The sequence below is a fragment of the Triturus cristatus genome, chromosome 5_2 (genome assembly GCF_964204655.1).
Source record: "Triturus cristatus chromosome 5_2, aTriCri1.1, whole genome shotgun sequence".
In the NCBI taxonomy this organism is placed as follows: domain Eukaryota; kingdom Metazoa; phylum Chordata; class Amphibia; order Caudata; family Salamandridae; genus Triturus; species Triturus cristatus.
This window is the reverse complement of record NC_140588.1, coordinates 447,904,118-447,920,869: the sequence shown is the minus strand read 5'-3', so window position 1 is coordinate 447,920,869 and position 16,752 is coordinate 447,904,118. Positions and strand designations below refer to the sequence as shown.

At 51.2% G+C, this 16,752-nt stretch overlaps 1 protein-coding gene across 1 annotated transcript in view; it reads left to right on the top strand.

Annotated features, from left to right (window-relative positions):
* PKD1L1 (polycystin 1 like 1, transient receptor potential channel interacting) overlaps positions 1-16,533 on the top strand; it is a 1,386,277-nt gene extending 1,369,744 nt beyond the window's left edge. Inside the window, exon 65 of the mRNA XM_085607392.1 lies at positions 14,897-16,533. Coding sequence (XP_085463518.1) covers positions 14,897-15,668 — 772 coding nt within the window. The 3' untranslated portion in view covers positions 15,669-16,533. The remainder of the gene's footprint in view (positions 1-14,896) is intronic.
* The last annotated feature ends 219 nt before the right edge of the window (positions 16,534-16,752 follow it).

Sequence of the window (16,752 nt, the reverse complement as noted above, 5' to 3'; positions counted from 1 at the left end):
CCCGTGGACTAACCACAACAGGGAGAAAGGGCTTTTTAGGTCAAGCCTAGCGCAGCGCGCACGAGCTGCTCTAAGAAAACGACCTCTTGGAATCAATCTGTACTTTTCACACGCTTTCTTTCTATTGGGCTTTGCGTGTGAAGACTGCACGCAATTGGGCAAAGGTGGGTGCATGTCCCACCTTTGCCAGGAAAAGTAGCCGCCCTCAGCCTACGGCTTGCGGTTTGTGCCATATGTTTTTGTTGTGCAGAGGCGAGCACAAGTGTGTGAGCGCACCACTCCCGGGCTTGTTACAGTTTTGAGGCCTATAATAGGTTGCATTGTCACAATTCTGTGTTTTGCATGCGCACCAAGTCGCGTGTCCTTCTTGTCTTGCAAACACACTTGGTGTCAGTATCAACATGGACCAGACTGCCCAGACCTGGCAACCACTGTTTTTTCCTGCAGCACAATTCGTGCCAAGTAGTGGAACGCGTCATATCTCCAATCAGTATAGAGATTTGAGCGACCTGCATGCTGAATCAAAGACTCCGTGGCTTAGCAAGCGGTAATCACGAGCAAGTGCCATATTGTCCATTTAATTAGTAATCTATGTGGTTTTTTTTATGACGGGATTTTTTTCAGTATTTCAATTTTGTCCGTACTATTATGGCTGGCGCCTTGGTTACATTTATATGCGGCAGTTTCGGTAAGGTACTGTGACACTTTTGTTTAGCTTGCTTGTATATAAAAGTATTCCCCCATGGACATAGTGCAGTCGTTTGTCTGGTAGCACTTCATTATTTCAACACACCTGGGCGTGCCTGTCCTCTTATATATATTTTTTCCAAGACAGCTCCACACTGCCCTTGATTTAATCCAATGAAAACACCTTTTTTAAGTGCTTGGGCTGGAGGGCTTTCTGTGCTTGTGTGTGTGGGGGAGGGGGGAAGACATTATTGCCCTGCATGTGCTTCGTGTTTAATCTGTTCTGTTGCGCTTACCACTCCCGGACTTGTTACAGCTTTGGGGCCTATAATAGTTTGCATTGTCACAATTCTGTGTTTTGCATGCGCGCCAAGTCGCGTGTCCTTCTTGTCTTGCAAACACACTCGGTGTCAGTATCAACATGGACCAGACCGCCCAGACCTGGCAACCTCTTTTTTTCCTGCAGCACAATTTGTGCCGAGTAGTGGAACACGTCATATCTCCAATCAGTATAGAGATAGATTTGAGCGACCTGCCTGCTGTATCAAGGACCCCGCGGCCCAGCAAGCGGTGACCACGAGCAAGCGCCTTATTGTCCATTTAATTAGTAATCTATGCGTTTTTTTTATGACCGGATTTTTTTTCAGTATTTCAGTTGTGTCCGTACTATTACGGCTGGCACCTTGGTTACATTTAATCAATATGCGGCAGTTTCGGTAAGGTACTGTGACACTTTTGTTTAGTGTGCTTGTCAAGAAAAAGTATTCCCCCACGGACATAGTGCAGTCGTTTGGCTGATAGCACTTCACTATTTCAACACACCTGGGCGTGCCTGTCCTCTTATATAGTTTTTCCAAGACAGCTCCACACAGCCCTTGATTTATTACCATGGCAACACCTTTATTTAATTGCTTGGGATGGAGGGCTTTCTGTGCTTGTGTGTGTGGGGGAGAGGGGAGGACATTATTGCCCTGTGTGTGCTTCGTGTTTACTCTGTTCTGTTTTACTGCGGGCGCCTTGTACTGCGTGGACACGCTCAGGGCACGCTCACCACACACCTGGCTTTAGGGTTGGGGAGGCGCTGCCAGACAGCCCTGGCTCCTCTGAGTTACACATCTTTCACTTGACGCAGGATGATTAGTTACCTCCTTGCCCCCACATCCGCCCATCTGACTATTCATTAATTTGTTCCTTAGTGTACTACACTCCCCGGCCACCTCTCTCTGCAACCAGCTGTCTGCTTCCCTCCTTTGTTCTCTTTCATTCTAGCATCTGCCGCTTTGTCAACAAATCCCTACCCTCTTATATCATCTGCTCAGTCCATCCATCCATACATTCATCCATCAATCTATCTTGTTCAGTAGCATCATTCATACATATGCTCTTCGTAGACCATGTAGCCATCCATCCATCGTGTTCAATAGCATCATTCATGCATATACTCTTCATACACCATCCATTCATCTATTATTCAGTAGCATCATTCATACATACTCTTCATAGACCATCCGTCCATCCATTGTTCAGTAGCATCATTCATACATACTCTTCATAGCCTGTCCGTCCATCCATCCATCGAAGCCATCCGCCCATCCATCCATCCATCCATCCATCCATCCTGTTCAATAGCATCACATAGTCAGGACTGACGTTGAGTGGCCACAGGGAGATGGCTATAGGCTGAGGAAAGACTCTAAGAATTAGCGGGTTTTTATTGTGCAGTTGATGAATGGGTAGAAATATATTCTTTATTTGGCCAGGGTGCAGGTTCACAAACCAAGCATTTGCACTTCATTAGGTCTCACATTTACGCGAGTTTAAGCTATTGGCATTGTAAATGACAATGCGTTTTTTTTATGCTTCAAAAACGTAAACAAAAATGCTGAATAAAAGCAGTACCTGCTTGTTTCTGAGAAATGCCGGTACTCTCCAACTAAAGCTATACCATTTCTCTTGAGAAGTGCCGGTACTCTCTGTCTCAAAATAAACAAGCATTGGCATAGCCAATAGGTCTCACTTTTGGGACCTTTAGAAGTATTTAGTTATGCAGCACAATATCCTTGGTGCAACAACTTCAACTGTTGCATGGCTAAACACTTATAAGGTCCCAAAGGCGCGACATATTGGCTATGCCAATGCTTGTTATAAAGCTTGAGCTGCACTTCGCTCTGTAAATCATGACACTCATTTGCGTAGAGAAGGTCTTACCTGAGTATGACATCTGTCTTCCATCATGGTGTTCTGCAACCCCCCTGCTGTAATATGGAACCTGAGCATAGAGAAAGTCCAACAGTACTCCTACATGTGCGCGCGCACATTAAGACTCCAGGACAGTCCTAGCATTGCAGACACTCTGCAACATGCAGAGGTTGGCATCTCAAGACATACCGCTTGTCAGCACAGTGAAGGCGTCTTCTTTTCTTCCTGAACAGGGCCTCTGGGATGCCTTTAACTTAGGTCTCAGCACAGATGTAACATTATTCCTCCGTCAGAAGCTCTGGATGTGTCGGGGTCCTGTTGAAAGAAACTGGAAAGCCACAAATGGGCATAAATCGGAGAAGCATCTTCCCAAGAGTGCTCACTAGGAAGGTAACCTTTCCAATGTATCAGGAATTTCTACAACCTCGAAATTTCCAAAAATCACAAAGTTCTTGAACTTCATATTCTGGTTGCCCTTGAACTATAACTGGTGGAGGGTCACATTATGTTGGACCCGGCCAATCCCGACCCGTAGCAACACCATACTAACCCCTACACCCCACCCGGCCCTGATTAACGCAGTCTACCCGACCCAGTCCACACCTGATCCCACACAGAACCCGGGGCTACCCCCGTCCTTCCCTCCATCTTCCCGACACCGGGCACCCTCCCAACTCCATCGGCCTCGCGGCCTCCAGTGACCAGGCCCGCACCCCAGATGGCCGCCCTCGACCCAAGCGCAACCCAGGCCTAGTCGCGCCATGCCGGCTGGGGGGGAAGAGAGCTCCCGGTGAGCAGGAGAGGGAGGAGTAGTTTCACTCACACCTCTGGCCTCCTCTCAAGAGATGGTTTCGATCGCCCCTCCGGCCACCCGGAGGGCTGGCTCCACGCCTGCTGCGTGTCTGGGATCCCTCCCGACCCTGCCTTGAAAGGATCAAAGGGCCGCGTAACAGGAACCTCCAACAAATGACCCCCGGGCGCTAAGACCCCTGCCCGTGAGGACTCCGGACATCAAAGAGGAGTCGACCTATAACAAGGGGTGCTCTGGGACGATCAGCAGTTGAATCCTGGAACGAAGAGAGCCCTGCTGACGTGGTCGCGGCTGAAAGAACATCCTCCCAAAGTCCGACGGAACTCTTGGAACCTCGGTGAGCCCTGCAGACAGCGTTGCGGCTCCACCTGGCAGAGACAGACTTCTGCCTAAGTCATCTGAGCCCTGCTGACGTGGTTGTGGCTCCCCTCGCAACCTTGAGAACTCTGAGCCCTGCTGACCGACTCGCGGCTCCTTGAAGATTGTCAGGCCTCCAACATCCTTACTCGAGCCCTGCAGACTTGGTCGCAACTAAAGAACCATTCTGGTCCGGCTGGACCCCAAAGATCGTATCGTATCCCCCGGCTCGAGGATTGAGAGCCGTGCGCCGGATACGCACCTGCATTGACCCTGATCCTAAGACTGTCCCGTTACCCCTACCCCAACCGAGACTCTATGAGCCCTTGCTCTACTTGTACAGACGACTCTGTGGATCATAAAGGTCCTGATATTTCTAGATAAAGAATACGTGCTTCAGAATCTACGGTGTGGTGTCTCTTTGTTGCGTGGTGTTAAATCAGCATGTACGATCCTAGATACGAGACCCAGCCCTGAGGGGGTCTCCCGCCAGTGCTCGGCTACATCTCCCGGGAAAGGTGGCTCGCAGGGCAGTCAGGTACATATTCTGTCCTTCCCTGAGGCTGGCCTTTCTAACATTGGTGGCAGGTGACGGGATCCGAGCCCGCAATCTGGAGATCGTACAGTGAACGGCTGACGCACTACCGAACAAAGACAGCAGAAGAAACCACCATGAGCACCACTGAAACCGATGCGAGTGCTACGTTTTGTGTAAAGTGGTTAGGAGAGTATACACACAAGGAGCTGAAACAATTGTGCAGACAACGGAAGATCGCTACCACTGGTCTGAACACCAAGGAAGACATGCAACAAGCCCTGGAAGCCTGGGTGGAGTCCGGAGCCTCCCTTCCCCGACGGGACGAAGTCGGTGAAGAGGCAGAGCGGCCGGGCGAGCTCAGGAACTTCCCGAGAACAAGCAATAACCCCCAGGCACAAAGCAACGCAGCGGATGGGGGCCAGTCCCCGGAAGACGTCACAGACAGGGAAAGGGACCGAAGTCATGAACTAGAAATGGCCAAACTGAAAATAGAAGGCGAGATAAGGCTAGCCGAAAAGAAGCTAGCGGTGGAACAACTCCGAGTACAAGGAGAGCTAGAAGAAAAGAAGCTGCAACGGGAGCACGAGGAAAAAAACCTTCAGCTGGAGCACGAGCGCAGCTTGAAAGAAATAGAACTCCGAGCAAGGAGCTCGACCCCCGGGGGGCCAAGAACCAGCCCCCCTGGTAGAGCCGAAAATCCACATCCCAAAGGATGTGGTCAAAGAGTACTATCGAAATGATGACATCCAGCAGTGGTTCAAAGCCTACGAAGTAGCCATGACCTCCCACCGTGTCCCGCAGAAGGACTGGGGGGCCGGGTTGTGGGGTCGATTCCTGAGCGAAGGACGGGACACCCTCCTCGACCTACCGGCCTCAGTGCAAACCTCCTACAGCCACATGAAGGAGGCCCTCCACACGAAATACGGCCTCACCCCCGAAATGTATCGCCAGCGGTTCCGGGACTGCTGAAAGATCCCAGGCACCACCTGGGTGGAATACGTAAACTTTTACAGCCAAGTGCTATAAGGGTGGATCAAGGGCAGCAAGGTAACCACCTTCGAAGAACTGACCGATCTCATTGCCTGGGAACACTTGTCCACAAATTGTTTTGTAGAACTACGCCAGCACCTGCTCGACAGCAAGCTCGCAGACCCGAGGAAGCTGGCCGTCGAAGCAGATTGCTGGGTTAACACCCGGGTCCCCCGGAGCCCCATAGGAGACTACCCCCGCAGCCATCAAGGACCTCCCCGTCAGAGGGGGGGGGAATCAAGGGAAACAGAGGGAGTTCCCATCCGGGCCCCCGCGTAGCCCCCCGAGAAACCCACCCCCGGGCTTCCCAGCTCCTCCGCCAGGCAGTACCGGCCCCCCCGGTAGACAAGGGCCCCGGGTGAATATCACATGTTTCCGCTGTCAACGGATCGGGCATTACGCCAGTGACCCTCATTGCCCCATGGCCCAGAAACCCCCCACGGCAGCTCCCCCAGCCCGACACATGGCCACCGTAACCCTAGGGGAGGAGTTTGAGGACCCCGAGGGATGGGAACCTGCAGCCATGGCCCTAGTCTCTCTAGGAGATCGAGATATGATTCCCGGAGCACCCCTACCCGCAAACACCAAGAAGTACCGCCAGCTCGTAAAGGTTAACGGCCACCCGGTGGAGGCCCTTCGTGACACTGGGGCGAGCATCACTGGTGACCTCAGCCACTTAGTCCAGGTGGACCAGATCATCCCCAATGTCTTTTGCCCTGTGATAGCTTCCGACAACACGGAGAGTTTGTGTAAGGTGGCCTTGGTACCATTCGAATGGGGGGGAATTAGCCGGAACATTGCGGGTGGCTGTCCGAACCGCATAACCTGTAGATTGCCTCCTGGGAAACGACCTGGAAAGTTCCCCTGGAGACAGGTCGAGTGCAAGACCCACCTCGGGATGATGGGTCTACCAGAATGGGTGTGCGCAACCACCCGATCCATGTCGGCCCGACTACCCCCCCGCGGGGGAGTCGAGGACGAAGCCCCCAGCACCACCTCCGTTGACAAAGCCGGAGATGACCCCGTTGAACCCACGACCTATCCCCAGGAGGAGAGCCCCTCGCCGACGACGGACCCATCCATCCCGGCCCCGCGCAGATCACGGAGCTAGGTGATCTGCCTGAGTTGGCCCAGTGGCGCCACGAAGGGGGCCCCTCCCGAGAAGAGTTCTGCCGAGAACAAGCGACCTGTCCTTCTCTGGTCGGACCCCGGCAGCAGGCCGAAGCCCAAGCTGCGGGTGACCAATCGGGAACCCACTTACTATATTGGGAGAATGACCTCCTGTACAGCGGACATCGGTCTGCCGAGCTAGGGTCAGCCCCGGTGCTGGTGGTACCCCTACGCTTTCGGGACTTCCTCCTGGGCTTGGCCCATGATGTACCCCTGGCAGGCCACTTGGGCCAGGACAAGACCTACCACCGCTTAGCAACGTACTTTTATTGGCCAAAAATGCAAGCCCACGTAGAGGCCCACTGCAAGTCCTGCCCCACGTGCCAGGCCAGTGGTAAGAGTGGAGGGAAGCGCAAGGCTCCCCTCCAACCCTTCCCAGTCAGTACTCCCTTCGAGCGGGTCGGAATTGACATCGTGGGGCCCCTGGACCCCAAGACCGCCCAGGGTCACCGCTTTATCCTCGTCCTAGTGGACCATGCCACCCGATACCCGGAGGCCATCCCCCTCCGCACCGTCACGGCCCCTGTGGTGGGCCGGGCATTAATGGGGATCTTCTCCCGGGTAAGGTTCCCCCGAGAGGTCGTGAGCGACCGAGGCACCAATTTTATCTCCAAATATATGAGATCCCTGTGGCAACAATGTGGAGTATCATATAAATTCACTACCCCTTACCATCCCCAAGGCAATGGCCTAGTGGAACGGTTTAACCGGGGTGTGAAGGGGATCATCATGGGTCTCGAGGAGCCCCTGTGGCGTAAGTGGGACGTCCTTCTCCCCTGCCTCCTGTTCGCCTACCGAGAAGTCCCCCAGAAGTCCTTGGGGTTCAGCCCGTTTGAATTACTGTATGGGCACCCAGTCAGAGGTCCCCTGAGCTTGGTCACTTGGGCCAGGACAAGACCTACCACCGCTTAGCAACGTACTTTTATTGGCCAAAAATGCAAGCCCACGTAGAGGCCCACTGCAAGTCCTGCCCCACGTGCCAGGCCAGTGGTAAGAGTGGAGGGAAGCGCAAGGCTCCCCTCCAACCCTTCCCAGTCAGTACTCCCTTCGAGCGGGTCGGAATTGACATCGTGGGGCCCCTGGACCCCAAGACCGCCCAGGGTCACCGCTTTATCCTCGTCCTAGTGGACCATGCCACCCGATACCCGGAGGCCATCCCCCTCCGCACCGTCACGGCCCCTGTGGTGGGCCGGGCATTAATGGGGATCTTCTCCCGGGTAAGGTTCCCCCGAGAGGTCGTGAGCGACCGAGGCACCAATTTTATCTCCAAATATATGAGATCCCTGTGGCAACAATGTGGAGTATCATATAAATTCACTACCCCTTACCATCCCCAAGGCAATGGCCTAGTGGAACGGTTTAACCGGGGTGTGAAGGGGATGATCATGGGTCTCGAGGAGCCCCTGTGGCGTAAGTGGGACGTCCTTCTCCCCTGCCTCCTGTTCGCCTACCGAGAAGTCCCCCAGAAGTCCTTGGGGTTCAGCCCGTTTGAATTACTGTATGGGCACCCAGTCAGAGGTCCCCTGAGCTTGGTCAAAGAGGGATGGGAGACGGCACCCCGGGACCCACCTCACGATGTGTTCCGGTACCTTTTGACTCTCGGAAACCAGACTCGGAAGTTCCGAGAGCTGGCCGAGGCCAACCTCGAGGCGAGCCAGGAAGAAATGAAGCACTGGTACGACCAGAATGCCACTCTGGTCGAGTCCCAGCCAGGCCAGCAGGTCTGGGTGATGGCCCCAGTGAGGCCTTGCGCCCTCCAAGACAAATGGACCGGGCCCTTCAAAGTAGTAGAATGAAAAAGTCAGGTTACATACGTGGTGGACGTCCAGTCCCCTCGGAACCCCCTTCGGGTCCTCCACGTGAAACGCCTCAAGCCTCACTTTGTGTGGACGGAGTTGAGTTTACTCCTGGCCACAGATGACGGGGCGGAAGAGGAAACAGAGCCTCTCCCTGACCTCCTGCGAGCCAAAGAAAAGGATGGCTCCGTGGAGGGAGTGAAACTCTCCCCCTCCCTCACACCCCAACAACACGAGGACTGCCGCCAGCTCTTGGGGCAGTTCTCCGACCTGTTCTCTCTCGTCCCCAAGTTCACCGACTGGTGTGTCCACGACGTGGACACCGGAGACAGCCCACCAGTATGGCACCGAGCCTACCGCGTCCCCGACCGAGTCCGGGCCTGCATCCAGGCTGAGGTCTCGAAGATGTTATCTCTAGGGGTGATCGAGCCCACAGACTGTCCCTGGGCCAGCCCGGTTGTACTAGTCCCAAAAGCAGCTGCCCCTGGTGTTACCCCCAAACTACGGTTCTGCGTGGACTACCGGGGGCTCAATGCGGTCACCCGAGTCGACGCGCACCCTATCCCCCGCGCAGATGAGCTCATTGACCGCCTTGGGACTGCTCGTTTTCTCAGCACCTTCGATTTGACCTGCGGATACTGGCAAATAGCGCTCACAGAAGGAGCCAAAGAGCGGTCCGCCTTCTCCACCCCGGATGGGCACTACCGCTTCAGAGTGATGCCCTTCGGGATGAAAAATGCCCCGGCCACCTTTCAAAGACTGGTGAATAGAGTCCTGGCCGGGCTGGAAGAGTTCAGCGCCGCCTATCTGGACGATATTGCGGTATTTAGTTCCGAATGGGGTGAGCACCTCCGGCACCTCCGGAGGGTCTTGATGGCCCTGCGCCAAGCCGGCCTCACAGTGAAAGCCAGCAAATGCCAGATTGGGCAAGGATTGGTGGTCTACCTGGGGCACCAGGTCGGAAGCGGGCAGGTCGCCCCCCTCCAACCTAAGATTGACGCCATCCTGGCCTGGGAACCACCAACCACCCAAACCGAGGTCCGCACCTTTCTGGGCCTCACTGGTTACTACCGGAGGTTCATCCAAAGTTACGGCAGCCTCGTAGGACCCCTCACTGAGCTCATGTCCAAAAGACAGCCTAAGAAGGTGCAGTGGACCCCTGCCTGCCAGGAGGCGTTCGACGCGCTGAAACTCGCCATGTGTACAGCCCCTGTGCTCCAAGCCCCTGATTACTCCAAAGAGTTTGTGGTGCAAACTGATGCTTCTGAGCATGGCATTGGAGCCGTCCTATCTCAGCTTAATGAGAAGGGCCTGGATCAGCCCGTGGCCTTCATTAGCCGAAGGTTACTGCCCCGAGAGCAACGATGGAGCACCATTGAACGCGAGGCGTTCGCCGTAGTCTGGGCTCTAAAGAAACTGCGGCCCTACCTCTTCGGAACCCACTTCCGAGTCCAGACAGATCATCGACCTTTACGGTGGCTCATGCAGATGAGGGGAGAGAACCCCAAACTGCTACGATGGTCAATCTCCCTTCAGGGGATGGACTTCACAGTAGAGCATCGCCCTGGCACCGACCACGCCAACGCTGACGGCCTCTCCAGATTCTTCCGCCTCAGCGAAGAGAACCCCCAAGAGGATGGGTAGTTCTCTTCGGCCTTCAGCTGGGGGGGACGCATGTTGGACCCGGCCTCGTGGCGTGGCCAATCCTGACCCGTAGCGACACCATAATAACCCCTACACCCCACCCGGCCCTGATTAACGCAGTCTACCCGACCCAGTCCACACCTGATCCTACACAGAACCCGGGGCTACCCCCATCCTTCCCTCCATCTTCCCGACACCGGGCACCCTCACAACTCCATCGGCCTCGCGGCCTCCAGTGACCAGGCCCGCACCCCAGATGGCCGCCCTCGACCCAAGCGCAACCCAGGCCTAGTAGTGCCATGCCGGCTGGGGGGGAAGAGAGCTCCCGGTGAGCAGGAGAGGGAGGAGTAGTTTCACTCACACCTCTGGCCTCCTCTCAAGAGATGGTTTTGATCGCCCCTCCGGCCACCCGGAGGGCTGGCTCCATGCCTGCTGCGTGTCTGGGATCCCTCCCGACCCCGCCTTGAAAGGATCAAAGGGCCGCGTGGCAGGAACCTCCAACAAACGACCCCCGGGAGCTAAGAACCCTGCCCGTGAGGATTCCGGACATCAAAGAGGAGTCGACCTATAACAAGGGGTGCTCTGGGACGATCAGCAGTTGAATCCTGGAACGAAGAGAGCCCTGCTGACGTGGTCGCGGCTGAAAGAACATCCTCCCAAGGTCCGACGGAACTCTTGGAACCTCGGTGAGCCCTGGAGACAGCGTCGCGGCTCCACCTGGCAGAGACAGACTTCTGCCTAAGTCATCTGAGCCCTGCTGACCGACTCGCGGCTCCTTGAAGATTGTCAGGCCTCCAACATCCTTACTCGAGCCCTGCAGACTTGGTCGCAACAAAAGAACCATTCTGGTCCGGCTGGACCCCAAAGATCGTATCGTATCCCCCGGCTCGAGGATTGAGAGCCGTGCGCCGGATACGCACCTGCATTGACCCTGATCCTAAGACTGTCCCGCTACCCCTACCCCAACCGAGACTCTATGAGCCCTTGCTCTACTTGTACAGACGACTCTGCGGATCATAAAGGTCCTGATATTTCTAGATAAAGAATACGTGCTTCAGAATCTACGGTGTGGTGTCTCTGTGTTGCGTGGTGTTAAATCAGCGTGTACGATCCTAGATACGAGACCCAGCCCTGAGGGGGTCTCCCGCCAGTGCTCGGCTACATCTCCCGGGAAAGGTGGGTCGCAGGGCAGTCAGGTACATATTCTGTCCTTCCCTGAGGCTGGCCTTTCTACCGCATTAGTTGATGATATGAATTGGGGATATATGGCTTACATTTAGATGAATGAAACACAGGATGAATCTACCAAGTATGAGGAAACTTCAGTCGAAAGTCACTGGATTAAATTGATGAGTTATCCCACATCTGCCAGAAAATTTCAAAGCAAAACCGCTCATGAAATAATAGTAAGAACTTGAGATGCTTTGTGGAACTTGCCATTATTGTGAGAGACATTATCTACTGAAGGTGATTTTTTTCAATCCACAAGCACTGTAATTTGAAGGATTAAAAGATCTGGCAACCAATGGCAGTGTGTTTTGTTAAATAAATGAAAGAACTGATAACATCAGACCCCCGGTGGAGACGAGCATTGAGAAAGGTGAATTCTCGCCAGAACGCATCTGCTTGGCACAATAAAAGGGCTGTGGAATCTGCTATGTGCTCCTGAATGCTCCTATTGGAGTGTTGGAAATATATATATCTCCATATCATACTGGCAGTCGCCGGTAGGTATAGTTAGGACCTAGTTTCCATATAAGAAAAACATTTTTTGCTTATAAATTTGGCATCGTTTGACCAATTGTCATGAAATAAAAAAATTAAAATGTCAAAGTAGTTTGTGTGTGTCGTGGAAAGCTTGGGAGTGACCTGTGCAGTGGGGGCCGTGAAATAGGGACAAAAAAAGGGTGCGTTTATGAAGTTAATTTCCGTAGGAACGCATTGTCAAACCTACAGCCTGAACCTCTGGGCGGAATTACACAAAATGTGGTAGAAAGGTAGATGTTGTTATGCAGAATGTGCTCACCCATATACCAGTGACACGTCCACTTACTCATCCACACAGTAATACACGCACTCACCCATACAGCTCCTCAGACACACTCACCAACCCATACAGTCACCCACTCACTAAACCATACAGGCAGTCACACAGCCCCTCACCCACTCCGCACTGACACTCAGACGCCCATACAGGTGTGCACACAACCAATGATTCCCCCATACAGCCACTTAGACACCAACTAACAGACTGATACAAACATCCACACAACCAGTCACTCACCCATACATTCACTGAGACACCTAATCACTCACTTATGCAGTCAGTCACGCATCCACTGAATCATCCATACAGGCACTCATACACACAATGATTCACCAATTCATCTTGGTATATATATTAACACTCATAAACCTTTTAAAAACTGTCACTAGATGATGACGATAAGTGGTCACCTCTACCGACCTGGTCTATCTTGGAGCTGGGGATATTAAGTGCCAGGGCCTCAGTCTTTCCCAACCACTGAATGACTGCCAGTTGTAACCCCCTCCAGTATCTTTCTTGTTTTTGGCTACCAACTTGCTCACTCTGAGGACCCCATAAAAGGCGAGACTAAATGCCACCCTAAAGAGGTGGACCCCGTCCTATGAACTACAGATGTTTCTCAGAAGCCCCAGAACTGCAGCCAACTTGCATGTATCAATGGGGTGTCTAGCATCAGGCTTTGCCCTCTCTAAGCGCTGCCAGCCTCTCAAGACCCCCTGAACCAAAAAAGTTGTGGGCCCATCAGTGTGTCCCTTCATTTTTGCAAAAAAGGATATTGCAGCAGTTTGGCACCTGGTGCAAGCCTTGTCCCTCGCCCCACAGCACCCCCAGAAATGCCATGACTGATGACTGGTCTTCTAGGAACTTTTAACACACCATTCAATGCATCAACTGTAGATGATATGTTATGGCCAATGTTCCACAAGGGGTGCAGACCTCTCAGCATCCTATTTCATTTATGAGTGCATTTATGTGTGCCTCCTCCCTTTTAGGTTGTCCTCTCCAGGCAGATTTGTTGAAAATTATTTTTAAATTTTTAACAGACCCCTACTCTTTTCAATAGTTTGTGAACTTACATTAGAGTCTGCAAACTTGACACACCAAAATGTTACTTTAAATTCTTCAACTGATTATGGAGTCAGTGGAAAATAAAGGCTTAGCTAAAATGGTTCCGAGAATTTCATAGTTTGCCAACTCTTTACAGAGTTCACAAACTAAGGCAGGGGGCCCGATGTAGGCCTATGAGCTTCATAATTCGCAAATCCTGTACTGGAGTCCACGGCCTATGGCAGGGGCCCCAACAAGACGTTCCTAATTTGCGGACTGTATACCGACTGCACAAACTTTGAAATGCGGATGCAGGGGCCGATGTCTGTCGGAGTTCATGAACTGTAAGTTGAGTTTGCCGATGTTGTGCAGCAAACCTGTTTTTTTCTTTTAAAACTATTAGTCCTCTTTGGTGTCCCCCCTGCCCCGACATCGCTCTGGGGGTCATGGTGTGCTCACCTGACTCTATATGTGGCTTTTAAATATTTTTTTAGGACTCTGGAACTGTGCCTTGTGTCTTGAAATGGTGGCCATCAGAGAAATTGTTCTCTGGAAGCCAGCCAATCACAGTCTTAGGAGCTATGAACCTGGTTTTGGGTTTTGGGTTGTGAAATGAATGATGGGAGGAAAGGCCCCCACATCCAGTTAGATTGATTGATTTTTTTTAATTTGTGTCTGCAAACTGTCCTCGAACCTGGGTTTGAGAACTAGCGATCCAGCTATCTCTAACTATTAACCCTTGTAAGTGCATCAACACATTTTTGCACTGCTTATTTCTCTAAAACTACTATGTTGATTTACCTCGGACCAAGCAAAGGCACGTTCCTGAGTACAGTTCTAAGTTCAATCCAAGTTTGATGTAAACCTGTTGAGCACATCTTTCTGTAGTGGAGAGCATATGTTCAAATTGGAGATAAAATGGAAAATATGCTTTTTGACCCCATTTTGATTCCCCTGCCCCTTTTGAGATCAGGACAAACAATGCCATGCTGAATCCAAATCAGATAAACATTTGTTGAGAACATTTTGTGCAGATATGTTAAATGGTGGGAAAGTTATTAAGAAAACAGAAAAACAGCTTTTCAGTGTAAACTCTGACCTAACCATAACTACAGACTCTGTTGCGGACTTTGTAATGTAAAGTGTATATTGAATAGATAGATAGATAGACGTTTTATAAACAATCAAATGCAAAATGTTATCACTAAATTATGCTTCCTGAAAACATTTAACTTTCATCGTTATCATGCATATTTGCTAACATGGTTAATTTTTATGTGGAAAATTAATGTCACTTTTTGATTAGAACTCCATATGTGATTATGAGGTTTAGTTTAGGCACAGTCTACTGATCTTTCCATTAAGTATTCTGTGCTACTTTTGAGTCTTATGGCCCACTATTGAATCAACGCCGGCTGATATCAGCGAGGCATAGGGTCAGCAAGTACATTACACATTACAAAGATGGCTCATGGCCATTCATTGAAAAGCAGTGTCATTTGATTAGGGTTTTAGAAACTAAAGGTAAAGCAGCACACCTGATTATTGCTTATTTCTGACTCTATATATAGGTCCTGCCTGGAGTTTGAGATGGACGAACGTCATCAGCTGCAATGGGAAAGCCAGGGGACATCTTTAAGTGCCACAGCTGAATGTGGTTTGAGCCTGTCAATGTGCTCCAACTGCCCCTCAGATCAAAAGACCACACCATTTCAAAGCAGTGAAGAAGTACTTACCTCTGAAATTTTCCCTGAAGCACCTGGTTTAAATTCCTCCACTATCTGCTCCCAACTGGATAAGTTGCTAAGTCAAGAAAGTGAGAGCCATGCACGGATAGGCCTGGCAGATGCTGGGTCTCCTGTGACAGCTGGACCTGACAGTATGGAAAACCATTCTCCTCAGTCGCAAAGGCAGAGCAGCCCGCTGCGATGTGCATCAGCCGGGGTCTCTGCCAAGAGTCGGAAACCCCTCAAGCGGTCCCCAACCACAGTCATTGAGGCTTTGGATAGGAGGAATACTGTCCCTTGCACTGCTGTCGACTCTGGCGCTGAGGCCGCAGGGAGTTGTGGAGCTGATAATGGACTCGAACGTCAACACTTCCAATGTCCACCTCTACTCTCAAGCATGAAACCTTTGAACAGGGCCAAAGAGAAGCAAAGTGAAATTCAAAGCGACCAAAGGGAAGAACGAGAGCAGGTTACACCGGGGAAAATGGGCATTGTAGTAAAGAAAATGGCAAATACCAAGAAGACGACAAAAATAATCAATGTAGCGGCTCCTGATGAGCGAGACACTGACTGCAATGGGCAAGATCCCCGTGGCTTCATCAGGCAGTGCTGGTAATGGAGCCATCAAAATGGCCCAAAAGGAAAACTGTGTCGAAACAACTTGTTCTGTATGTCTGTGTGCGTTTATGTAGGTAGGTGGATGGGGTAGTGTAGAGTTTAGAGTTACATAAGTCTAGTTTTCCGCCTCACACAACGTAATACAATCTTATGCCCTGAGACCAGTTCCTTAATCACAAGAGCAAATTTCTCTCAGCACAGATGGAGATAAATTGATTTGTACACCTTTTTTTGTGCCATGATGTCATAGCCAGTTTCATGGTACGTCGAGTAAGCCACCAGTACTGTGCACCGGATTACCACCTCACGCACGGCACTTCCATAGGTCACAGTAACAAAATGTCATCTTGCTTTGAGGGTTCAGGCCATGCAACAAACTCTACGTCTTTGTATCTCTGCCTACCTTTGGAAGTAAATCGGCGCCATGGTGTGACGGTGGCTGCGTCTCTACAAATTAAAGCCGTGGTATGTTTTTTTAAATAAAATGCGATTGGAGACTGTGCTGGAGTTAACATGGCGGCCAAATATTGGTCTGTCCGGGGATGTTGACAATCGTATAAACGAAATGTGTTCATGCCAAAAATGTGTCTTTTACACACCTGTCACAGCCACTGATTGTCATTAGAAACTGAAAAACAATTGACCGCAGGCCTGGTTGGCAATGGCGGTGTATTGCAATATTGGAGTAACTGCATTTATTTTTTGCCTAACCTATTTATTTTATTTACACGTTTTCAGTGTGTCTATGTTTTAAAATGTCTTCACGTCCGTGTGTGAATGTGAGCACGTTATTTTAATCATTCTTACGTGGCATTCGCTCTTTTGCTGTGCCTTTTAAATAAATATGATTTTTACATTTGAAAGTGCTTCTTGACTGAATTATAAATGTGAAGCAGGGATGTATAATATATAAATTCCTGTAAACTCGATCTGAGGATAGTTTTTGATGCCTGATATTCATGCAGCAAATACGATGCTGACAGCGAAGCACCTATGTCTGAGACGGACTGACATCGGGATGCTCAAAGGAAGAGGCAGAAATAAAACTCCAATCCACTCCATGTCAAAATAATCCAATCTGG